Source organism: Lissotriton vulgaris, chromosome 7, assembly GCF_964263255.1.
Source record: "Lissotriton vulgaris chromosome 7, aLisVul1.2, whole genome shotgun sequence".
In the NCBI taxonomy this organism is placed as follows: domain Eukaryota; kingdom Metazoa; phylum Chordata; class Amphibia; order Caudata; family Salamandridae; genus Lissotriton; species Lissotriton vulgaris.
Genome location: NC_141695.1, coordinates 464,380,083 through 464,406,523, shown reverse-complemented (window position 1 = coordinate 464,406,523; position 26,441 = coordinate 464,380,083). Strand labels below are relative to the sequence as shown.

The 26,441-nt window shown below is 49.3% G+C and overlaps 1 protein-coding gene across 2 annotated transcripts in view; it reads left to right on the top strand.

Annotated features, from left to right (window-relative positions):
• TRIM28 (tripartite motif containing 28) overlaps positions 1-26,441 on the top strand; it is a 538,764-nt gene that overhangs the window by 435,463 nt on the left and 76,860 nt on the right. For both annotated transcript variants that reach the window (XM_086930506.1, XM_086930507.1), the window contains exon 15: positions 1,529-1,603. In XM_086930506.1, the coding sequence (XP_086786632.1) occupies positions 1,529-1,603 (75 nt within the window). The remainder of the gene's footprint in view (positions 1-1,528; positions 1,604-26,441) is intronic.

Here is a 26,441-nt window from a genome sequence, read left to right as displayed (position 1 = left end):
CCCCTGGATGCTTCCATCCAAAATATCATTTGTTACCTTTTACATCTACAAAGGTCTAATTTGGCATACTCTTCCATACGCCTGCACCTTGCAGCAATTGCAGCCTATTTACAAAACAGGCAACATCTGTCTCTTCATAGTCCCTGCAATTAAAGCGTTTATGGAAGGATTAAAAAGAATAATCCCACCCAGGTTACCACCTTCCCCTGTGTGGAACTTAAATATTGTCCTTACAAGACTCATGGGACCCCCTTTCGAGCCTATACATAAATGTGAACTGCAGTTCCTGACATGGAAAACTGCTTTCCTGGTTGCCATTACCTCTCTCTGAAGAGTAAGTTAGATAGAAGCTTTCACTATACAAGAACCATTTTTTCAAATACATCCTAACAAAGTGGTTCTTAGATCTAATCCAAAATTTCTTCCAAAAGTCCTCACTCCTTTTCACCTAAACCAGTCCGTAGAGTTACCGGTGTTTTTCCAAAACCCAGACTCTGTCGCGGAAAGAGCTTTACATAAATTAGATGGTAAGAGAGCTCTATTTTAAACCAATGCAACGGATACAGGCGACCACCGCTAGGTGAGACACTGCTGCACAATCGATGCAAAGTGTACAATCTGCAGCTCATATGCCTCAAACGGAAAATGCTACTTACCAGTATGCATCTGTTCTTGGCATGTAGAGCTGCAGAATTGTACACGCCCTCCCGCCCCCCCGGGACTTGTATCCGTTCCAGTTTTCATCTTACTTAGATGCACACACATGGGCATTCCTTTCTCTTTACTACTACTGACTCCATCATTTCCCATCATGGCGAAAAACAATCGAAGGATGGAGCCGATGCCCATGCGCAGTATTATCCAAGGGAGGAGCCACCTATCTCGGACTAACAAAGACTTCTTCCAAGAAGACAACCTGCAATCATCCGAGCCCAGCACTAGGTGGCGATCTAATGCTAAGTGTACAACTCTGCAGCTCTACATGCCAAGAACAGATGCATACTGGTAAGTAGCATTTTCCTTACTCTTGGAGTGTGGATGGGAGTGCACAATCTGGGTGTAGTCTGTTACACTGTGAGTTAAGGTTTATCTGAGAAAGAATGGAAGTGAGCGAGTTAGTCATCCCACTCGTGTCCCTCGGTACTGAAAGCACGTCTAAATTGAAAAAATAGTTGGATTAACGAGAAGCCAACACCAGTTGCAGAAATGTGCACAGCATGTGAATATACAGCAGTACAAGTTGCAACAGGTTAAGTTAAAATTTCCTTTTCTCCACACTAAATGAACAGTTGGTGATTGTAGCTTTACATGTATTAAATGGGTAAGATTAGGGATGCGATTTATGACCTTGGACGCCTGTGACCTTGCAATATTTCACGACAACTGTGATGTAACAGTTAATACTTATCTCAACGACACACCTACCGTAACTGTGTGGTTTGATATTCAGTGTGTGCTTAACTAGTTCATATGAAAATCTTGCTGAATACCTGAATTAATGCTTGCCCTACCCTTTCTCTCCCTACAGAAGTGTGAGCGCCTTTTACTGGAACTGATATGCTATGAACTCTGTCGGCCCTTACAAAGGCTGTCTACTTCCTTGGTGAGTGTTTTCCCTATGTTCAGCCATTGAGGAAAATGTATGAACCTGATCTTGTATGATTAGTTACAGCTGCTCTCAAACTGGGGAATACAGTGCCTTCCTTCAGCAGTGATAGCATTTTTAGCTGCCTTGAACTTTCCAGATTGGGCTAGACAATGATATTGATAAATAAAAGGTGCTGAACAGAATGGGTACCATCTATAGGTCCTGCATCATCTATAGGTCCTGCACAGGTCATTTGACTAGTTTTTTGTGTGTGCTTATCCCATAATCTTCCAAGTGACTTCCCACACCTCTGTCTCAGCCTCACCTCCCAGTCCTGCCCCTCTTCACCTTCTTTCCCCGATGTCTCACACCTGTTCTCCTCAAAGCACATTGCTTTCTTATTTAGATATCTAGTTGCTACTTCAGATATCCTGAAGTTCTGTGCTGATGGCTCACAGTTGCATAGTAAACGCCTGAAATGCAGCAGCTTGCTTCTTATGTATAGAATGCTTTATTGAAATGATATTTTAAGTAAAACATCAGTATAGTAATTACAAAGTCCAAACTTTTCCATTACCAAAATTGAAATATAAAGGAGTGTGAACAAACCAATTTGAACAATTTAAATCAGTACATAGGCAAATGCAATTTAGTGTTTTAAAATCAAGGTAAAGACGGGGGAGGAAGGGAGGAAAAGGGGGAAAAATAAACGGCAGCTAAACCATTAATGCAAAGATGGTCTTAAAAGCTAACTGAACAAAATATCATTAAGAAGGATCGTGACATTGTACATGCGAAATAGATCAAACAGCCAACATGGAAAGGAATGTTGTGAGTGACGACCAAAGTAAATATGCTTTATTAATCAATAGGGGTTAATAGGTGGCATGAAGATGATCTAGTCTGTGATGATGGCATAACAGGTTCCACCAAGTTTGATACAATATTTTAGCAGTGTTCTTCCAATTGGTGGGAATGATAAGAAAAGTAATAGCTATAAACAAGTCAACAAATTTCCCCACGTCCCCCTGGGCACTCCATATAGGAGAGGAACCAACCAGAAAAAATGTGCACAATATCAAAAGGAATGTTGGTAGATAAAATGTTGTTTAAATTATTCCAAATGAGTAACTAAAAGCTCTTATTCAGAGGTCAGAGAAAAAACACATTAAGTAAATCACTCTTTTCATGAGGACAAGACCAGCATTTCGCAACTTCCACCAACGTAAACTTTTGGAGATCTGTAGAGGTAAGGAAAAGCCTAGTGTAAAAATAATATTGAGTCTCCGTTGTACTTGCTGATCGTGAGAAGGTATACATTTTTGTCCAGATGGAGCCCCAAATCTTACACGAGAAATCTTGTGCCTTTTTCCTATAGAAGTTCTATACTAGATTTAATTCTGGGATCAATAGAGTAAGTATCTTATAAATAGTGGAGGCCTTAGGCTTAATAGAGAAATCTAGTGAAAGAGTGCTTGCAGGCCATGTCACCAGCCTGCTGCCGAACAGCGCAACTGGCTACCTGTCCGCTCCTGCTTGAACTCAAGTTCGCACCCGCTGTGTCCTCTCTGCCGCTGCTCACCGCTTTGACCATCTGCGTTTGTACTGCTCATGTGTTTTTTGTCTCCTCTGATTTGTTTGTGCTCTCTAAATTTTCTGTACCGTTTTGCCTTTTCTAACCAATTATTCTCCTGCCCCACCCCCTCTTATTTTGTACCCCACTCTTTCCCGCCGCTGCACCCTGCAGCCACGCCCCTCAACGCCCAGCTGCTCCTTCCTTCCTCCCTGCCTCAAATGGTGGGAGCTGCCCGACAGCGGGAGTGACCCCTGACCCTGCTTGCAGGCCAGGTCACCCCCCTGCTGCCGAACAGCTCCACCGGCTACCTGTCTGCTCCTGCTTGAGCGCGAGTTCGCGCCCGCTGTGTCCTCTCTGCCGCTGCTCACCACTTTGACCATCTGCGTTTGTACTGCTCCTGTGTTTTTGTCTCCTCTGATTTTTTTGTGCTCTCTGTATTTTCTGTACCGTTTTGCCTTTTCTGACCAACTACTCTCCCGCCCCACCCCCCCCTCTCATTTTGTACCCTGCTCTTTCGCGCCGCAACCTCCTGTGGCCACGTCCCCTCAACGCCCCGCCTTAAATGGCAGCTGCTACGCAGCCGCGCCAAAGGCAAGGCAAGCCCGTCCGCGCCCAGCGCCAGAACCCCTGGATCCCGCGCATGCCACGACACCAGACTCCGATACGACGCCAACACCATCCACGCGTTCAACACTGGCCGAGATGACCACTGCTTTCAGGCCGCCCCGAAACGCACCCATGGACTCTTCTCCTGCCACACCTGCAACTTTAGATGCGACAGACCCACCAAACCTCCAAGGACCGAACCCAACCACATCTGCTGCATACTCCTCAGCACCCGCTCCGCACACAAATACGCTGTCGAACTCTGGGACATGCTCGATACCTCTGCCCCAGACGTCTCCTTTCTAACCAAAACCTGGTAGAATGACTCCTCGGCACCTGACATCGCCATAGCCATCCCAGATGGCTACAAGATCTCCCGCAGAGACCGCACCAACGGAACTGGAGGAGGAATAGCCATCGTCCACAAGTCCACCCTCCAGGTCCACACCCTCTCAGACGACTCCCTCAACTCCGCCGAACACCTTCACTTCCGGATCCACACCGACCCGAACACCACCCTCAGAGGAACACTCGTCTACAGACCTCCCGGACCCCGGGCCCTCTTCAGCGACTCAATCGCCGACCTCGCCAGCACCCACACACTCGCCTCCACGGGGACCTGAACTTCCACCTCGAGAAGAACGACACCAATTCTGCCACCCTGATAGACAACTCGTCACTGAACCCACCCGCGCCGCCGGCCACACGCTGGACCCAGTCTTCTCCACAAGCACCCACATCGCCTTCAACCACACCACCGAACTCCACTGGACCGACCACCGCTGCATTCACTTCACCTTCAAGAAACCAACCACGCACCACCACACCCAACAGCTCCCTCGCCGCTGCTGTAGCAAAGTCACCGAAGACCAGCGGACCTCCACCCTCGGCCAGAACACACAGACGCCGCCGCCTGGAACTTCAGACAGTGGATGGACGACTTCGCCAGCACCCTTGCCCCGCCCAAGAAACCCTCCATCAACCACTCCAGCAAGAAAGCCAGATGGTTCACCGAAGAACTCCAGACCTCCAAACGTACATGTCGGAAGAAATGGCTCCACGACCACACACCAGACAGCCACGCAGCCCACAAAGGACGCCATCCGCAGACATCACCACCTCATCAGAACAGCCTAGAGATCCTCCTTTAAAGCCCGCCTGGACAACAACGTGTCGCGTTCTAATCTAGGACCCTGATCGATACTGTGACCTTATGCCCCTATACGGCTATAAATCCATATATTCCCTATATTGGCATAACCGATCAAATGCAATATTCAGAAACTCGTCTCTGGCCTCACACGAACAGAGCCACATTTCAGAATCGCTTCCTCTGCAACTTCCTTTGCAACTCATTAGTGCAATGACATAGCAAAAGTTACTATCTAAGATTCCTAGATTAACACTCCGAGTTCTTCAACAAGATAAAAACTCAGCAACCTGGGAAAGCCCTGCTTGCTATGTTTTGATTAGTAATAGAACTCTAATGAGCACTGATAGACGATCACTTCCTAGTGACATCTTTATTGACGTCTTATGTCCAAAAACTTACGTCAAACAAGGCACCTTTCAGGTATAAATATTACCAACGTTGCCTTAAGCAAACGCTGCTGTCATGCTGAAGCTATCGCTGTCAAGCTAATGCTGACACTATCGCTACTGCTATCGCTGCAAACGAGCGAACGATGGTGTGGTGAACTCAGGAGCTGAACAGCCGTCCCCTGCAAGAACCCAGCAGATGCAAGCTGCCCGCGGACGCTGCCCCTCCTCCTCAACGCGCTGAGAGAGATGCTGTCTTTTCTCCTGCAGAGAAATCCAGCTCCGGCGTTTCCAGCCCACTCTTGCGAGGGACTGGGATATCGAGTTCCCTGAAGGAGATACCAGACCTCCAGCATTCTATTCCAGAGGTATGGTGTTGACTAAACCCTTAGAGAGAATTCTTGAAGCAAACCTTGGCAAAACCAACTTAACTTAAAGCTACTTACTTACTCCCCTCCCAAGTATTAGGCTTAGGTCAGGTACACTGGGGTAGGCGTAGTTAGAAGCACCAGTTGAGTACGTTAGTCAAATGTATATATGAATGTATATATGTTTTATTCATTTTAAACCATTGTATGGCTAAGAAACCATATCAATGCTTTTACAGTATTATTTCGCAATACTCATCTTACTGTCTTGCAATTGTGGCAATTCATTTCTCTTGTACGAGAAGAAAGACTGTTCAATAAATAATACCTTTTATTGAAAACGCCCGTCTCTCTATTCTCTACATATTGTGAAAGTAATCTGCACAACAACTGACTGAGTAAAATAACTGTCTATTGTTTCACACGACTCTAGAGATTGACTCTTATCTGAGGAGCAAAGTTGTCATGTTTGCACGGTTGTTGGAAAACTGAATCCCTTCTTGGCTGTGCCAGGGAAGCTGATCACTTCCTATTCAGTCAAGAAAGTTTCCAGTGACCTCTGAGCTAGTTGGTAACAAACCCAATTAAGTTTAGCATAGTCAGTGGAGGATCTGAAGATCCGCACTTCTACTTCGAAACTACTGTTTATTATTCCAATGCGCAGGGCCTATTGGGAAAATAGGAACTACACTACAAACGCACACAACAGTAAATAGCTTTTCAACATTTTGAAGGAACTCTCCAACCCCAGCGCCAACAGCAACAACATCCTGCCCTCGCAAGACCTGTGCGACTCACTAGCCCCCTTCTTCCATCGCAAGATCGTTGACATCCACAACAGCTTCAACACCTCGACCACCCCAACTACGGCAGACCCCACCCCGAACACCACCTGCACCAACCAGCTGACCTCCTGGTCCTGCGTCAACGACGACGGACGCAAGATCAAGAACTCCATCCACTAAGGATCACCATCAGACCTCTGCCCACACCACGTATTCAACAAAGCAGACTCAACCATCGTGCCCCAACTACGGAAGCTTAACCCAAAATGGTGGCTTGGCCCAATGGGAGGGAGGGTAGGCAGGGCCTAAACTAGAGGAAACCAAAAATGTGCCTATGCCTCCAAACAATGCAATCATGCAAACACTGAATGTTTAAGGATAAACCATAAATTTATTAGTTTATCTCGACAAAAACTTTTGTCATTCAATCAATACGTAAGTTACAAAATTCACTTTTTTTTAGGAGCAGACAAAGAGAGAACCATCGACTTCCTTTCAAGCCGTATGGAGATCAATCAAACATTGTGTGAATATTTACAGTGAACAATTACAAAGCAAAAACATTGCACTAAATCAAACAAACATGGACATTAAAGAATCAAAAAGAAACTTTTCAAGAAACAGGTGAACGATCACAGTTTGAAAATCATGAATACAACAACATGTGAGAGCAAGGGTGAATCTTTCAAATACAACAACCCTTAACTCATGAAGTGAATTCGTTTATGTGGATAATCACAGTAAGCCCATTTTGAATATATGACTATCAAAAGCCATTGGTGTGAAGACAAATGTATGAGTTCAAATGTCAAAATGCCGACGCGTTTCCAATCCTGCCAGTGGTTTACAGGATTTTCATCAGGGCGGGGGACAAGTCCATGGGAACTGTTTACCAAAAAGAATGAAAGAGTTTGTTTTAGTAAACTCAAAACAAACGCCATTGTGTTCAAGTACAAAATGAACCGCATTGTGATGCGGCATACCTTGCAGGTGGTGGCCTGTGTGTCTTCAATATGGGAATAGCGCTTTGGCTCTTTAGGTCAGGCGGGTCTGGGCTGTAACAAAAAATGACTGCTGTCACTAATTTGAAAATAGCCCCTTGCACGCTAAGGGAATCATATGAATGGAAGATGATTTTACCTTGAGTCTTTGCAACAGAAAATCAATGCAGCCGGTTGCAGGATTATTTTTCAATTATTTGCTCTGGGGACAGAAATGAAAATGACGGTATTTCCCACAATGCAGCAGCACTCCCAACTCATCCCATTGGCTGTTAGTATACACATGCTTTTATCACCTCCAGTACCGGCAGCGCCCTGGACAACTAAAGCCTGTAGGTGCCGGTAGAAGCAAGGATGCAGTTTAGCAGAGCCCTCCGCGGCGTTGTTTGGTAAGCGACCGACCCCCTCTTCACCTGCAATTGAGTGCCAGTTTTTATCTTTCTACTGCGTGACTCAGCGCACAGTTGCTAGCCTCCTTTTCCTCTTATTTTTTAGAATGGACAGCGTTCCACTGTGAACACTGGTCCGATCCTTCCGCCCGTGTTCTACTTTCCAAAGTAAGTGTTCCCACCAGAGCGGTCCCGCTCCAGTGCCTGTTGTTTTTACCGTTTTGGCACAATTTCTCCAATACCGTCATTTTCATTTCTGTCCCCAGAGCAAATAATTGAAAAATAATCCTGCAACCTGTTGCAAAGACTCAAGGTAAAATCATCTTCCATTCATATGATTCCCTTAGCGTGCAAGGGGCTATTTTCAAATTAGTGACAGCAGTCATTTTTTGTTACAGCCCAGACCCGCCTGACCTAAAGAGCCAAAGCGCTATTCCCATATTGAAGACACACAGGCCACCACCTGCAAGGTATGCCGCATCACAATGCGGTTCATTTTGTACTTGAACACAATGGCGTTTGTTTTGAGTTTACTAAAACAAACTCTTTCATTCTTTTTGGTAAACAGTTCCCATGGACTTGTCCCCCGCCCTGATGAAAATCCTGTAAACCACTGGCAGGATTGGAAACGCGTCGGCATTTTGACATTTGAACTCATACATTTGTCTTCACACCAATGGCTTTTGATAGTCATATATTCAAAATGGGCTTACTGTGATTATCCACATAAACGAATTCACTTCATGAGTTAAGGGTTGTTGTATTTGAAAGATTCACCCTTGCTCTCACATGTTGTTGTATTCATGATTTTCAAACTGTGATCGTTCACCTGTTTCTTGAAAAGTTTCTTTTTGATTCTTTAATGTCCATGTTTGTTTGATTTAGTGCAATGTTTTTGCTTTGTAATTGTTCACTGTAAATATTCACACAATGTTTGATTGATCTCCATACGGCTTGAAAGGAAGTCGATGGTTCTCTCTTTGTCTGCTCCTAAAAAAAAGTGAATTTTGTAACTTACGTATTGATTGAATGACAAAAGTTTTTGTCGAGATAAACTAATAAATTTATGGTTTATCCTTAAACATTCAGTGTTTGCATGATTGCATTGTTTGGAGGCATAGGCACATTTTTGGTTTCCCCCAACTACGGAAGGTCATAAACATTTTCGGATAGCTGGAAGCACGCCGAAATCAACGCCCTCCTCAAGAAGCCCAAGGTGGACCCCAAAGACCTCAAGAACTTTCGGTCTATCTCTCTGCTCCCCTTCCCGGCGAAGGTCATCGAGAAAATCGCCAACATACAGCTGACCCGCCACCTCAAGGTCAACAACATACTAGACCCATCCCAGTCAGACGAAACCACAGCACAGAGACAGCCCTCATCGCCGCCACAGATGACATCAGGCGCTAACTAGACAACGGCAATACCTCTGCCTTCATTCTCCTGGACCTGTCAGCCGCCTTCGAAACGGTCAGCCACCGCACACTAAGAACACGCCTCCAAGAAGCCGGAGTCCAGAAAAAGGCCCTGGACTGGACCACGTCCTTCCTCTCCGGCAGAACCCAGCGAGTCCGCCTCCCACCCTTCCGCTCCAAAGCCCGCCAGCACAACCTGAACATAATCTCATACGCCAATGACACCCAGCTCATCCTCTCCCTCACCAAAGACCCACACACCGCCAAAACCAACCTCCACGACGGAATGAAGGCCGTCGCAGAGTGGATGAGAAACAGCCTCCTTAAGCTGAACTCAGACAAGACTGAAGTCCCACCCCCTCTGCATGGGATGACTCCTGGTGGCCGTCCACACTGGGAACAGCTCCAACACCCTCGGACCACGCACACAACCTAGGATTCATCCTCTACTCCTCCCTCTCCATGTCAAAACAGGTCAACGCCATCTCCTCCTCCTGCTACAACACCCTCCGCATGCTTTGCAGGATCTACAAGTGGGTCCCAACCGAAACCAGGATAATGGTGACCCAAGCCCTCGTCAGCAGCAGGCAGGACTACGGCAACGCACTCTCCGCAGGAATCCCGGCCAAGCACCTGCGACGACTAAAACGCATCTAAAACCCCTCCGCCCGGCTGATCCTCAACATACCCCGCCGTAGCCACACCACCTCCCACCTAAGAGACCTGCACTGGCTCCCCGTCAACAAGAGTATCACCTTCAAGCTCCTCACCCACGCACACAAAGCACTCCACAACATCGGACCAGCCTACCTGAACAACCGACTCCACTTCTACACCCCCACCAGCTCCGCTCCTCCAGCCTCTCCCTTGCCGCCGTCCCGCACATCCAACAAACAATCTCCGGCGGCAGATCCTTCTCCTTCCTCGCCGCCAAGACCTGGAAAACCCACCCATCTGCGGCGGCAGACCCAAGACCTGCTCACCTTCAGAAGGCTCCTCAAGACCTGGTTCTTCGAGCAGGAGCAGCAGCAAACCCCCGCACCAACCAGCCCCCACCCCCCCCCTAATGGGTAAATAGTGTGTGAATATAGGAGATAAAATGCATCTAGGGGGTTGAGACAAGCGAGTTGCCGCATTAAAAGAGAATGGTGCATATTGAGATTGTCCTAATGAGCTCCAGGCTGTTAAAAGTGTATTTCGGGAGTCGATAGAAAGGTCCAAAATTGTTTCAGGGTAAATGCAGAATGGTAACGTCTAAGTTTAGGAAAATTAACTCCTCCCAATTCTTTGGGCTGCTGAAGTCAAATAAGTGAAATCCTAGTCTTGCGATTATTCCATAAGAATTTGATCAAGGAGTGGTTAATAGTTTTAAAGAAAGAGTGGGGGAGTGACTGGGAGCATGGAGAAATGAAAATTGATGATTGGAAGCAGCATCATTTTAATTGTAGCTAGTCTACCCCACAAAGACAAAGTGAGGACCAACTATCAATAAATGGCAAAAGTTTTTTAAGTATATCTGCAAGGTTGATTTTAATGGTTTCTTTGATACTATAAGTGTAGATGATGCATAAGCATTTAATACTTTTGGAGTTCCATTTGAACCCTGAAATATATGAGGAAAGCGATGTTTATTTAATGGCATAACCTCAGATTTGTCAATATTACGTTTATAACCAGAGACTAGAGAATGCTCTTAAAGTAAAGAGAAAAATGCAGGCAAAGAGGTGGTAGGGCTGGATAAGTTAAGTAAAATATCATCCGCGTATGCAGAAAACTTAATATCTGTATGATTAAATTGGAATGCCATATACTGTGGAGAACCGCAAAGTTTTTCTAAAAATGTATCCAATAGAGACATCTAGCCACAGATTCCTTAACTTAGAATTATCCCCAGGCGTTGCACTGGATCTAGAAAATTTTTGCAGCAGCACATCTGCGCGCCGGGGGACGGCGCTACACGACCCTGTCCTGACGTCCACGGATGTGACGTTAGCTAGGTCATTTAAGTCCCTCCCGGTGCACTGACGTCAGTTTCCTTCTTTTCCACTTGCAACGCAGATCTGGAGTAAGCGGTTTCTCTGGCCTGTTTTCAGGCCCTTTTGACGCTTTTGCGATTGGAACAGTGTGCAATGTCTTCGGGCTTTAAGACGTGTACCTCCTGTTTGCGCAAATGTCTGCGACGGACCCACACATTATCTGCATGTGCTGCCTGGGCGAGCACCACGACTTGACTGATTGCGACGCCTGCCAACAACTCAAGCCGAAGTTCTGGTGGGAGCGCCGGATGAAGCTACTTTCGGCTCGTCATAGCCCCTGGCCGCCTCTTCGGCTGCAGATCCCAGTAGCCGTGGGTTTAGTTTGCGGCAGCGGTCACCGTCTGGTTCTCGTGTGCTTCGCTTGTCCATCCCTGGTAAGTCCTGGCATCTGTCGCCGAGGTCATAGACCTCCCTTCCTCCTACTGTAGGGGGCACTAGTTCCTGGACTTCGGACGTGCGCCCCGAGGGTCTACCCTCCCGTATCCGTCATTTCTTGGCGTGGGGGGTGACTCAGACCCAGATGGTGGCCTATGCCGTGGCCCTGCAGGTCTCCCTTAGGTCCCCTACCTGGGGCGTCCTCGGACCCCCACTGCGTGCGTGGTCTCCGATGGACTCGCCAATGGGTTCGCCCTGGCTCAGACTGAGCACCTTGCCTCAGGTGATGGAGGTATAGAGTCAGGGCGTGGCCCGGCTGGGTCCCCCTTTTCAGCCCATAGCACCCTTAACGCGTCGCATAGTCCAGTGGGGCTCCCTGTGGTGCCGCAGGTGGTCGCTGATACTCTCAGCTTGTCTTAGAGTCCCCCTCTGCCCTCCGGACGGACGGCTGCCTTTTCGGAGGCCGAGTCGGTGCCGGTCCAGTGCCGTAGACTTGCCTCCCCAGCTCTGGCTCCGCTCCTTACTTAGGAACCGGAGCCTGTTGTGGTTGAGGCAGAGTCTGCGCCGGAAGAGGCAGAGTCTGCGCCAGCCGAGGACGCCCAGGCGCCGCCTTCACACCAGGTCGTCGACTCCTCTCTGGGAGGCCGGTGCCGGATCATCGACTCCTCTCCGGAGAGAGTTCGGCGTCACCCCTATGTCAGTCAACGCCGGATCCGTCCTTGCCTCTCCGCCTCCTCAAGAGCCCCTTCAGGACCCTCATTCGTCCATGGAGCTTCCTCCCTTTGGACATTGGTCTGCCCCGCCTTTCATCGGGCAATCCCCTTGGAGTGGGCGGCTTAGCTTACAGCCCTCACACACAGATGAGTTACTGTCCCCTCATCGGAGGGCTACCAAGAGTGGTGCGGCCTTTGGAGGGTTGTTTCCATGGCCGTCTGAATTCTGCGTATGCAGCCCCCTTCAGTTCTCCTGCCTGTTGACCCCTGTTGGAGGTTCTCCACTACGGTTCGGGGATGTAGAGCCGCTTCTGCCTTTCGAAGTCACCCTTTATGATGCCCTTCTGGGGACCTGGGCTCGGCCTTCGTCGGGTGATCCAGTGGCTCTTTTTTATCATGCACCGCTACCGTCCTGCCCCGAACAATCCTGTTTGCTTGTTTGTTCATCCGGACGTTCATTGACCCGTTCTGCAAACTGCCTTTCCTTCTTGCCCTCGGCTGTTGCTTCCGCCCTCCCGGGAGTCTAGATGGCTGGAGTTGTGGGGTCGTAATATTTTCGCCTCCACTAGCATGGCTCTTCGTTCCCTCAATACAGTGTGTGTTCGGGCTTCTTCTACCCTTTGGAGTGCGATGGGTGCGCAAGTAAGGTAGTCCTTGTCTAATATGACGGGGACATGGTCAGATATGAGAATGGAGCCAATCTCCTCATTTCATGAGTTCAAGTGATGATTGGGTGAGAACTTAGTAATCTGTTCTGGAATGGGACCTGTGTGCAGTTGAGAAGGAGACTTCTAAGACATCACGGTGTGAAATTCTCCATGCATCTAATACTCTAGATGTAATAGCATTGTGAAAAGCCTTTTGCGTTCTATTGGGAATTAATTTGGTTTGGTATTTCCAATCTAAAAAAGGATCCATGAGTTGATTGCAATCACCTCCCAGAAACAAGTTTTCAGAGACATGAGCAGAAAGGAGAGTAGAAAAGTCATCCCAAAATGCAAAATAATTTCCATTGGGCCATAAACATTACAAATAGTGAGTTGAGCATTATTAAATTTAACATTCAGTAAAAGCCACCTACCATTATTGTCTTTGAACTCAGTTTGTAAAAGAACATTTAGTGACTCGTGAAACAAAATAACACTATTCTTGTTACTAACTGCTGGGGAACAAAAAGCATCTCCAATCCATATTTTACGCAAGGAGGACAAATCTTGTTCTTTAGGATGCGTCTCTTGCAATAATGTTGCATGACATTTCAATTTAGCAAGATGGGATAGTACACGTTGTTTTTTAACTGGATTACGGATACTCTTAAGATTCCAAGAGATAATTCAGGGTCCATTCATTGAAGAAACATATCCAAAATTAAGCAGAAAAATACAAGAAACTTAAAAAAAGGAAAATAGACGAGTTGCAAAGACCAAAATGCCATTAAGAGGTACAAGTCTTGAAAGGAAAATAAGCCAAAAAGGAGAAAGACAGAAAAAGACCAGTGAATCGGGGGAAATGACAATTGAGAAGGATAGAAAGTTAAACAGCTGACTTGGTACACCCAATTAAACATACCAGGTAGAAAGTAATAAAAATTACAAAAACATAAAGACAAGGAGAAGCTACAATAAAGTAGAGGACATAGAGAAAAGGATAAAAGTGGCAAGAAAGAAGGGAATGAGAGGGATAAGAAAAAGCAAAATGAGAACTCAGCCGCCTCTGAAAAATAGCCAAAGAGAAGATGACAGGAAGCCTAAAGACTTCAGTCATAATATCCACAGACAAGAAGAACATTGATGTAGGCCGGGGCGAGGAGGACAGAACCTGTCCCAAAGAGGAACACAGAGAAAGAACAAATGTAATGACAACAAAAAATCACAAAGCTTTAATCATGAAACTTAAACATAAGCAACACAATGGAAGGGAACTTACCGAACATTGAGGGGGACAAGGCAACGGATGAAGCGAACAGAACAGATGAACAATGTGAAAAAGAACAAGAGCTTCGAACAAGATACGAAGGGGAAACCTGTGGAATAAAAGCGAGAACTTGTAAGAAAATAATCACGTTTTGCTCAGTTCCATAGCTTCACCTTTGTGAATGAATTTCTCTTCTAAGCTCAGCTGGATTCTCAAAAGTAAGTTTTGTCCTTGTAGGTTACTTTAAAGAAACCTGGATGAATGAGGCCCTGGCGGGCATTCATGGATCGCATCATCGATCTAAGGTCTAGAAACTCTTTCCGGCAAGTGACAGTAGGCTTTGAGACATCCTGACTGAAAAAAATGTTTGGGACAGACCAGAGTATCTGTTTTTTGTTTAGCTGCATGGGATCAGAGTATAATAGGAAATATGTAATGATTCCCCGCGTTTTTTTAGAGGATGATGCATTCTGGGGGGCCTTCCTATGAGCCCTTTGAATATTGAGATCAATAGATTTCAACAAACCGACTCTGAGGGATGTGAATCTTCAAAAAGGAGATCATATCCGAACCTTCGGAGCCTTCCGGAATACCATAAAGTCTAAGGTTCTTGTGCTTATTTCGATTTTCTAAATCCACTGTAGTTTTCTTCAGTTGCGCTACCTCTCGAGAAAGGATGTCCACTTCAGAAACATTGTGTGCATCACTAATCTTATGCTCTACATCAGAGAGCCTTGAGTCTAAACTAGACCATTTCTCCTCAATTCTTTGAAGTATCCAGTGGTATCCGTCAAAGTTCGAATGTTGCGCAGTTCATCCATGATGTCCTCAGAAGGCGAGGTGATTTTGTTGAGGGCAGATCTTTCTTGACTCGCTTGTTAGTATTACCGTAAGAATCTTTGCGACCACTAACATTGGAACAAGAAGCTGCAGGAGGCTGGCTCTGTATATATTATACCAAAGTGAGGTATAGTGTGCACAGAGTCCAGTGGAACCCCAAAGGTAGGCAGAGGTAAAGTTAAATAGCACCTCACTCTCTATTTCTGGTAGTGTGGTCGAGCATTAAGGCAGTATCAGAGGACAGTGTCAAGCATTTGTTGTACACACTCAGTCAGCAAATTAATTCACACACTCAAAGACTGAACATCAGACCAATTGTTTTTGTATAAAAATATTCTTTGTTATTTTATTTTCTAAAACCAAGCAGGCCTGGCACAGGTAAGTGATAAGTTATTTGCAGTAAATATACAGTTGTAATACAGTTTTGATTTGTAATAGTAATTGCACTTTGTTTTGACTTACGGTATGGTTTCAGAGAAATGCAATACTGAGTAAATACAGTACATAGACTTGAATGGGTTTTCAGTAAAATTACAGACCACTTACTTTTGAGATTACTTTCATTACTCAGACTAGTACACCTGGATACTAATCTGGGACATTTCCTGTAAACAGGTAAGTAAAATCGTTTTTGTTATTGCAATTTCAAAGAATTTATTTAGGTTTTCAAACTCCACACTTTTCCTAGAAGAACACTCAATATTATCCTATAGAGGAAAATAGTGTTATCAGTTTAAAGGTAAGTATTTGGTAGTGGGAGTTGAGGTTCTCGGGGTAGACTCTAGGGTCCCCAGGGTCAAGGATGCACTCTTGTTACACCCTAAGCGGCACTAGGGCGGCCGGGTGCAGAGTGCTGAGGCTCAATGTTATCCAATGGGGGATAGGGGACCTCTAGTTGATGGCTGCTGACGAGCAGGCCCCTTGGTTCTGGGAGCAAAGCTCCTGGACTTTAGCTCAGGGCAAATGGGGAAACAAAGTAGCGCCAAAGGTGCACCCTCAGCGGCACTAGAGTGGCCGGGTGCAAGGTGCTGTTTCGACATCGGGCGCCCTGTTGTTTTCAATGGGGAACCTCCGATTTGCAAAGGCACTGCAGGCTTGGGGACGAAGGTCTTCTGGGTGCGTCCACCACTTTGAGTTGGGAAGTTAGGGGTTGCTTCGGCACCGTCTGTTTGGGCACCCCAGGCCATGGGGCGTCGGGTGCAGGGGTGCCTTTTGTGGTCTGATCTTCTTACCAACTTCTGGCCGCGGTTGGGGAGACCTGGATTTAGGCTGCAGGCGTCGGCTGGAGGCAGGTATGGGGTCGCCGTATCTGTGGTCAGGATCGCCGGCATTACCTCCTTGTTTTGCCCGCTCGGGCCGTGGACAGTGGGTGCAGAGTGTGCAGATTCGGATGTATGACATTACAACGCATACCTTATCTGAAAGAGACACGTTAGTGATAGATTGCTTACCTTAGAATATCCCCAGACGTCAGACTGGATCGGGAAACTTTTGCGTAGCAGTACCCTTGCGCGTCGGTAGGCGTCGTCTGCGGCTCCTCGTCCGGCGTCGTGGGCGCCGTGATGACGACGTCGGAGTACTTAGACGCCGCCTCCGCGTGCTGACGTCAGTTATTCTTTTTTCCGCGCCAGCCAGCGCAGATCTGGAAAGAGCAGTTACCCAAGTCAATTTTTGAGTAACTTTTTGGATAAATTTTTGATCATTTCTCGTAGTCTAACGACTCCGATCGGTGCCATAGGGATGCCCGGATTTAAGCACTGTGAGGATGCCGGTCACAGACCCTCACCGCCTGTGCCTAACTTGTCTAGGTGTCGACCACGACGACGAGGCCTGCCCCGGCTGTCGGGCCCTCTCGAGGAAAGCCAGGCGGGAGCGGTCCCGCAGGCGGCTCGAACTCCGGCAGTCGGCCCGGCGCCGAGTGAGGTCCCGGTCCCACGGGAGGCCGAGGGACAGGTCGCGGGGAGGGAGCCGTCACAGCTCCGGGTGTCGGCACCACTCCTCCGGGTCGAAGTCGTCCGGTAAGAAGCACAAGAAGTCGAAGAGACGTCATCGCTCTTCTGACGCCCCCGGACGATCGCGCGATGCGGCCGGGGGTTCGGGTGACACCGCCCACGCGGCTCCTTCGGAGTCGCGGGTGTCTCGTCCTGCCCCACACCCTCCGGTCCATGGGCAGGACACGACGCCAGAGGAGATTGAGCGCTTCCTCATGGCCATGAGGTCCCTTTCTCCTCCGACGGGTTCTGCGGCGCCTTCGGGCCCAGCGAACCCGTCTAGGGGCCCTAGCGGGTCGGGTGCTTCGGCCCCGACGCCGCCGGCGCCTTCGGGCCCGGCGCCGCAGGGCCCCACGATCCCGACACCGCAAGGAACAACGGTGCTGCGGGACGCCGCTGGCCCTTCCTCGGGCTCTGGATCGTCACCGGTGGACCTTACGACCCCCCCGGCGTCGGCCCGTCAGGTGTCACCTTCGGCGCCGTCCTCGGACTGCGCCGCCCCCGATACCTCCTTTGCTTCGGTTCCGACGTCGGAGCGGTGCCGCTGGGCGCCGCACCAGACGCCGTTTGGAGATTTCCACTTCTACGAACCGAACCCATTCAATTACAACCCTGAGTCTCAGGAGATGGGTGAAGAGGAGGATTGGGAGGGGTCTGAGGGCCCTCTGACCAAGGAGTGTCAGTCTCATGAGGACTGGGCAGGAGACCTTGGGGAGGCCAGTGGCCTGGACACCTCTCCAGACACTAGTTTTCTCTCCTCCTACCGTGGCTTCGGAGGAGGGGGCTACCTATGGTGTGGTGTTGACGAGGGCTGCCAAGGCCTTGGGCCTTGAGCTCCCCGTCGTGGCCGTGAGGACTAACCTCCTCACAGAGGTCCTTAAACCGCAGTCCTGCTCGGCTGAGCCTCTGCTGCCCTTTAATGAGGCCTTGACCGACGTTCTTTTGGGCACTTGGTCCAGGCCCGCTACGGGTTCGCCCGTAGATAGGAACGTGGCCAGACGCCACAGCCCCACTCCGGGCGAACCATGTTTCCTGTCCTCCCACCCCACCCCGAGAGTCTGGTCATCCAGGCCTCTAATTCCCAGACCGCATTCCCGATCGCTCCGCCGGACAGGGAATCCAAGAGGTATGAGAATTATGGTAAAAAGATATTCTCCTCCCTTAGTTTGGGACTGCGGTCTTCCAACACCGCATGCCTCTTGGGCCGCTACACCCACTCTCTGTGGGAGACGGTGACGGAGGTGCTGCCAGAGTGCCCGTTGGAGGTACGGGCCAAACTCGGCCAAGCCCTTGTGAAGGGCCGAGATGCAGCCAAGTATTCGATCAGGTGTGGGCTGGATACCACCGACTCGCTAGGCAGAGCGATGGCTACGACGGTGGCGGTGAGACGCCACTCCTGGCTGAGATCCGCCAATTTTTCGGCAGATGTCCAGAACACTCTGATGGACATGCCGTTCGATGGCCGTCGGCCTTTTTGCGACAAGGCAGACCACGCGCTTGAGCGCTTTAAGGACTCCAGGGCGACGGCCAAGTCCTTGGGCCTCTCGGCCCGCGCCAGCAAACTGGTGCCTTTCGCTCCTTTAGTAGGCAAGGAAGGGGCATCCCCACACGTGCCGTCAGCCACTCGCCGCAGACTGCCATCCAGCGCGGCGGCGGCCGTGGAAACCGCCGTGGAGGTGGTCGGGGAAACCGGCGAGGTCAGTCCACACCTTCCCCCGCAGCATCCGCCTCTAAACCCTCCTAGTCCGTGCTTTTCGGCCCATGTGACGCCAGTGGGAGGCAGGGTTCGCCATCACCACTCTCACTGGCGCAATGTCACTTCGGACAGGTGGGTGCTGCAGCTTATCCGGAGGAGCTACTCCCTCCCCTTCGAGACGACTCCTCAAGCCATGCCACCGCAACACCACCGCGTGTCGGGGGATCACTTGCGGCTCCTGCAGGAGGAAGTTTCGGCCCTCTTGGCCAAGGGGGCCATCGAGCGCGTTCCTGGGCCAGAAGTAGGACGTGGTTGCTACTTTCTGGTACCCAAGAAGGGCAAAAGGGGCCTATGCCCTATCTTGGATCTGAGGAACGTCAACGGCTTCCTCCTGAAGGAGAAGTTCAAAATGCTGACTCTGGCTCAGGTCTTAGCTGCCCTAGACCCAGGAGACTGGATGGTAGCGTTGGACTTGCAGGACGTGTATTTCCACATCCCGGTCCTGCCGGCCCATCGGCGTTACCTGCGGTTCACGGTAGGCCACGAGCACTTTCAGTTTACCGTGCTCCCCTTCGGCCTTACCAGCGCCCCACGGGTATTCACGAAGGTGATGGCGGTGGTCGCAGCTCATATGCGCAGGTTGGGGGTCTCAGTCTTCCCCTACCTCGACGACTGGTTGTTGAAGGCTGGCTCACCCCAGACAGTCGTCAGCCACCTCCAGACTACGGCGGATCTCCTGCACCAGCTGGGGTTCTCCATCAATGTGCCGAAGTCACACCTGTGTCCCTCTCAGAAGCTCCTTTTCATCGGAGCGGTTCTCGACTCGGCGCAGTTTCGGGTTTACCCGCCCGAACAGCGGGTTCGGGATATACAGGCTCTGATTACAATCTTCCGGCCTTTATCCCGGGTTTCGGTCAGGTTGACGCTGCGGCTTTTTGGGGCTGATGGCCTCCTGCATCCTTCTGGTGCATCACGCCAGGTGGCGGATGCGGGCTCTGCAGTGGGACCTGAAGTTTCAGTGGACCCAGCATCAGAGCAACCTGTCCGACCATGTCCTGATCTCGGAGGGCACTGCGAGACAGCTGCAGTGGTGGCTCACGGACCGCGATTGGGTCAACGGCAGATCCCTCTCCCTTCCCCAACCGAGCACGTAGTTGTGACGGACGCGTCCCTCCAGGGCTGGGGAGGCCACATGGGAGAGGCAGAGATCAGATGCCTCTGGTCTCCGGCGGAGTCCCGGCTCCATATCAACCTTTTGGAGCTGCGGTCGATTTGTCTGGCACTGAAGGCATTCCTCCCGTCTGTCCGAGGTTGTGTAGTGCAGGTGTTCACGGACAACACCACCGCCATGTGATACTGCAACAAACAAGGCGGGATGGGGGTCGTGGACCCTTTGCCAGGAGGCTCTGCGCCTCTGGCAATGGCTGGAACATCAGGGCGTGACTCTGATGGTTCAACACCTGGCAGGTTCTCTGAATGCCAGGGCGGACGAGCTCCGCCACCGGTGCATGATGGTTCACGAATGGCGTCTGAACTCGGACGTGGCGCAAGGTCTCTTTCTGCAGTGGGGAGAGCTTTGGTTAGATCTATTCGCCACCGAAGAGAACGCGCAATGTCATCAGTTCTGCTAGTTGGAATTTCCACGGCGGCACTCGCTCGGAGACGCTTTTCGTCGCGAGTGGAGTTGCGGTCTGTTGTACGCCTTTCCGCCTATACCACTTCTGCCCAGAGTGCTGAAGAAGATCAAGCGCGACCGGGCACAAGTCATCCTTGTGGCTCCGGACTGGGCACGAAGGTACTGGTATCCCGAGCTTCTCAGTATGTCAGTCGATCCCCCGGTTCGTCTGCCTCTTCAGGAGGACCTTCTGTCGCAGCAGCAGGGGACGATCCTCCACCCGAATCTGTCCAGTCTCCACCTCCATGCTTGGAGATTGAGCGGCGACAGTTGAGGCCATTTGACTTGCCTCCTGAAGTCTGTAACATTATTCTGGCAGCCAGTCGTCCCTCCACAAAGTCGGTATACGCCTGCAGGTGGAACAGATTTGTGGCATGGTGCACAGCAAAGGCTGTGGATCCCCTTAATGCCCCTCTCTCTGAGGTTCTCCTCTTCCTTCTTTCTCTTGCCCAGCAGGGCTCTGCTCTGGGCACTATCAAGGGCCATCTTTCAGCTCTTTCAGCCTTTCTGAGGCTGCCTAATCAACCTTCTTTGTTCAAGTCCCCTATCGTTAATGGATTCCTGAAGGGCATCACACACACGTTCCCTCCTGTTCCTTTCGTGATGCCTCAGTGGGACTTGAACCTGGTTCTTACATTTCTGATGTGCGCTCCCTTTGAGCCACTTCACAACTGTCCTCTTCGCCTTCTCTCTTTGAAGACTGCCTTCCTGGTAGCGTAGAGTGAGCTCCAGGCTCTATCTTGTAAGCCTCCTTTCCTTTCAGTTCATCCGGACAAGGTTATGTTACGGACAAGGCCCTCCTTCCTACTCAAGGTAGTCACGGCCTTCCACATTGGGCAATCTATCACCTTTCCCACCTTCTTTCCGCCTCCGCATCCCTCGAGAGAGGAAGAGAGGCTCCACCGTCTGGACCCAAAACGTGCGCGCTCATTTTATTTGAATCGCACACAACAGTTCCGGGTGTGATGTAAATCGGGGTTCCCAAGGCCTACACGCTCCGGAGATAACCCACTTATACTCAAGAACTGTTGGCACGGAAACTGTAAAAGGCAAAGAACAAGTTTATTAAGACCCCATGGGGTGGTGGTACACTCAAACAGCACCCTTCGGTAATGCAAGAGGTATCACACCGAACACCGGTGTGACCCCGTTTATATACAATTTTGGGGCAATAAAAGATAGGCGGCACAAGTTAGGACATATATGGTCATGTTTAGGAATACTGCCAGCTCATTGGAGGGGGCACAACTCCGCTGGTCAGTTTGGTGCACATTCCTGAAGGCTTACGGGTCAGTTGGAACTGCGCATGTGCGGCTTGACCAGTACTAAAAATAGCCTGTTGCTGGGCAGGTTGGGGTGGTCAGTGGAACGGACTAAAGGGCACGCCGGCCACGAGGCCGCTCATGATCTAAGATGGCCGCCACAACATTCAAAATGGCGTTTTCGTATATAGCCAAGTTAAGAAGGACAACGTGTAGGTTCAGCTAATCGCTAATGCGGCCGGGCCAATTACGACAGACGACCCTTTTAGCGTTTAGCTGAATCTACCTCATAATGAACATAATCAGGATGTTCGTCCTCAATGTCTATTAACATTATTTGTGTTACCTCTTTGTGAAGCATCATTTTGTCATGGGCAAGAGCTCGTCTTGATGGTATGCAAGCTGATAAACACATTGAGCATAAAGCTGGGCCACATTGAATACATAGGCATATGAAAAACATGGCTCCCACAAGTATACACAGAATCGTCAACAGTTTCCAGCCCCACGTTGCAAGCATGGACCAGAACCATCCCGAAAGTGTCCAAGTTCCATTGTCCGGGTGTATCTCAGCTGCAATTTTATGAAGCTTGGAGATGGCATCATACACAGATGGAGAATTGTCCGGAATATACACGCAACAGCTGCTTCCGATAATTCTACATGCCCCCCCACGATCAGCTAAAACAACATCCAATACCATCCTATTTTGGAGTGTGACAATCCTGGAAATCTGTAGTTCCTCAGTAATATTCCCCAGGGCAATAGCAGTGTCATTCGCAACAGCCTCGACAACACGCGTCAGTTGTCTGATTTTCCGGCTGTTCAGTGCAGCCCCCACAAAGGAGAATAGTCCCAGATTAAAGTCCACATACTGTTGCAATGCAGTGTCTGTTTGGTCAATGTCATCCAGAACAACAGTTCGTTTGACCCTATTCAAGACGAAGTCATGGTACAAGGTATAATCATTGTGATACATTGGAGGGGCAATGAATACAGGAGGTAACACAAACGATACATAGCACGTGCCCAACCACCCCAATGGAAGCTGATGGTAGCCCTTCGTTCCACAGATAAAATATGTATTTCGTGATGCAACAAATGAAATGCCATTCGGGCTATCAAACGTGAGAGTAGTATTACATTCGCTTTTCCCCACTGCAATCGAGCCCCTATTCCTGATACATAAATGGGCTTTTGTAGCAATGACATTTATAACATGGGCACTAGATACATTAATGTTCCGCTGATTGCTGTATACACGTGGGGCAGACACATTATCAGGCCTATACTCTTCCCATTCAAAACGAGTACCCTCAGCCCGGGGAAACCCATCCTTGTCATGGGAACATACTTTATTCAAGCGGAAAAGCACCCCCCCTTTTGTTGGCCATCTCAAAGTAAAGAGGCGGGTGTACCATGCGTTGCATGACCCATTATGCGAAAACGGGAGTGGAATAAGTGGGGTGCCCCCTCTCTTCTGGTGCCCTGGCAACATCCCACACACCCAGCAATTTGAGGTATTGGTCATGTTATGTGTGTGGTGAAGAATCTGAATGAAGCTGTTATTTAAATACGTTTGGCGGTGGCGCTCTTCATGAAAAGGCAATGTAAAATGAAAATGTTCAGAAGGAGCCGGGGTAGTCGGCAGCAAATGTTCACGTACAGGCACCACAAGTTCGACTACCCAGGCTATAACAGCTATCACCACAATAGTCAGAACAAAAAGAAAGGCACCCAATATTTTCTTATCAGGAGATGCCGTTGATGCCATAGTTCAAGAATGTTCGTGCAAAGTCTCAAATAGCACAAATCATGCACAAAGTCTCAGATACACGTACGTGTATACCTAAAAAAAGAAAAATACGGTGCTGAACTCCGAGGTAGCCGTTGTTTTCTTCTCCGGGCCAAGACGGGTGTCGCTACTCTGGCAGAACTGATCCCCCCCCCCCTTGGAATTCCCGGTTTCCGTTTCACAAACCTGGAGCGGTAACCAACCAGTCATAAAAGGCAAAAAAATCTTCTTATCGTGGACGCAAGGTGTAGCGCTCTCGTCCGGCAGCAGCTTGGTCCGGGAAGGCTCCCTCAACTTCGGTCGACGTCACAGCTGGGCTCTTTTCTTTCTCCAAGATCTCCTTGTAATCAGTCAGTACAGCAGGAGTCACCAGATCCGGAGAGACACGACGACAATGTGTCGAATGCACCCACCGCTTCCTGTTAGTCACTCGTACTGCGGTGCGGGTCGCAAGAAGGACCTGCTCGGGGCCCTTCCACCTGGGCTCCAGACTGCTTGCTCTCTCAAACGAGCGAACCATCACGTGGTCACCAGGGCGGAGATCATGGCCCTCTCCAGTAGAGTTGTCAGGGAGCGCTTCTCGAACCTGTTGATGAATAGAGAGCAAATCATTTGTTAATCGTGCCAAATAATCATTCATCATAACACAAGGCACATCATGTATTAATCGCGGCTTGGGCACCCCCCAGATATTCATCGGGCGGCCAAACACCACCTCATAAGGCGTAAGGCCAGTTCGTGAGTGGGGTACTGATCTAAGAGAGAGCAGTGCTAGCGGCAAAGCGTCTGGCCACTTCAACGATGTAGACGCCACAATTTTGGCCAGCTTAAGCTTCAACGTAGCATTGTACCGCTCAACCAAACCTGCTGACTGAGGGTGGAATATAGCGTGGAACTTCTGCTGAATCCCTAACCCCTTCAGTACATATTCCACGATCTTTCCAACAAAATTGGGCCCATTGTCGCTCCACAAAAATTTACAAACTCCAAAGCGAGGAAAGAATTCCTTAAGCAACACCTTAGCTGTTGTCAAAGCCGTGTTATCTTTCGTGGGGTAAGCCTCAACCCATTTGCTAAAAGCACATACCACCACTAGGACGTACTTCAGGTTATTGCAACGCTCGAGTTGGATGTAATCCATTTGAAGCACCTCAAATGGTGCAGAAGGTGGAACGAACCCTCCTTTCGGAGTATGGGTCCCCTTTCCGGGATTGTGTTGCAAACATACCAGGCAGGTCTGCACTACTCTCTTTGCAGTATTAGCAATCTCGGGATGTTCCCAAACTCGTGTTAAAAGCCGAGTGATTGCAAGAGCTCCGACATGAGCCAGTCCATGCGTCATCTGGACCATCGCTTGTAAATAAGCCGCAGGCAATTTCCACTTCTCCATGTCTTTGCTTCTCCAACAACCCTCGTCATCTAGTACCCCATCTGCTGCCCAAGCCGCGAGTTCAGATTCAGTGGCTGAATTTTGAATATCCCGTATTTCTGCTCTAGCATCACTCCATCGCTCAGCCTGTGATTGTACCACGTACATGGGGGAGCTAGTTCGGGACATGGCCGTCTGTCTTGCTATACTGTCTGCAAAGGCATTTCCTTGGCCCACTTTGTCCGTGATCTTTTTATGGGCACTACACTTCACTATCGCTACTTTCTTAGGGCCAAGCAACGCGTTTAGGAGATCACGCACTAGCTCTCCGTGCATAATGTTCTCTCCGTGCGATGTCAGAAACCCACGTTCCCTCCAAAGTAGCCCGAAGTCATGGGCCACTCCAAAGGCATACCGGCTGTCCGTGTATATGTTCACACATAATCCAGCACTCAATTCGCAGGCTCTTGTTAAGGCTATCAGCTCTGCTGCCTGAGCCGACTTTTGTGGTATCCTAGCTGTTTCTACCACTGTCTTAAGCGTCGTGATCGCATATGCTGCGGAAGTCGTACCATCTGGCAGCCTTAAACACGATCCATCAACCCACAGTTCCCCATCCACTTCTGGAAGTGGCACATCCTGTAAATCGACACGACCCTTTGTCTGTTCCTCGGTCAGGAAAACACAGTCGTGATGTTTTTCTTCCTGACCCTCCTCGGCCGGATAGGGCAATAAAGTGGCAGGGTTCAAAGTAGCGCATCTTTTCAATGTAATATGTGGCGCCAAGAGTGTCAGCTCGTATCCTGTTAACCGTGCACTCGTGAGATATTGGGTCTTTGTTTGGTTTAACAGGGCATCTACTGCGTGGGGAACTAACACCAACAATTTGTGTGATAACACTATTCCCTCACTCTGTCGTATGGCCACCGCTGTTGCTGCTACCGCTCGAAAACACCCAGGCAACCCTCGTGCTACAGGATCCAAAATGGCAGAGAAGTATGCACATGGTCTCTGCTTATCCCCGTGTAATTGCACTAACACTGACAACGCGCACCCATCATTCTCATGCACGTACAATGTGAAAAGTTTCGTGTAGTCTGGTGTACCTAACACGGGTGCGGAACAAAGGGCCTGCCTCAACTGCTCAAAAGCTTTCTGACATTCCTCTGTCCACTCAAGGGGCATCGGTGTAGCTTTGAACAGTAATGCTAGCAAAGGTTTTATGATATGTGAAAAACCCATGATCCATTGCCTACAAAAGGACGTCAACCCTATAAAGGCACGTACATCTCTCTGCGTGCGGGGGACTGGTGTATCTAAAATCGCTTGAATTCGATCAGATGTTAATGCACGCCCCTCCTTAGACAACAGATGACCGAGGTAGGTCACCTGAGGTCTACAGTATTGAAGCTTTTTCTTGGAAACCTTGTGATTGTTTTGTGCCAAAAAGGAAAGCAACGCAAGTGTGCTCTGTTCACATTGTGCATAGGAGTCAGCGGCAAGCAGAA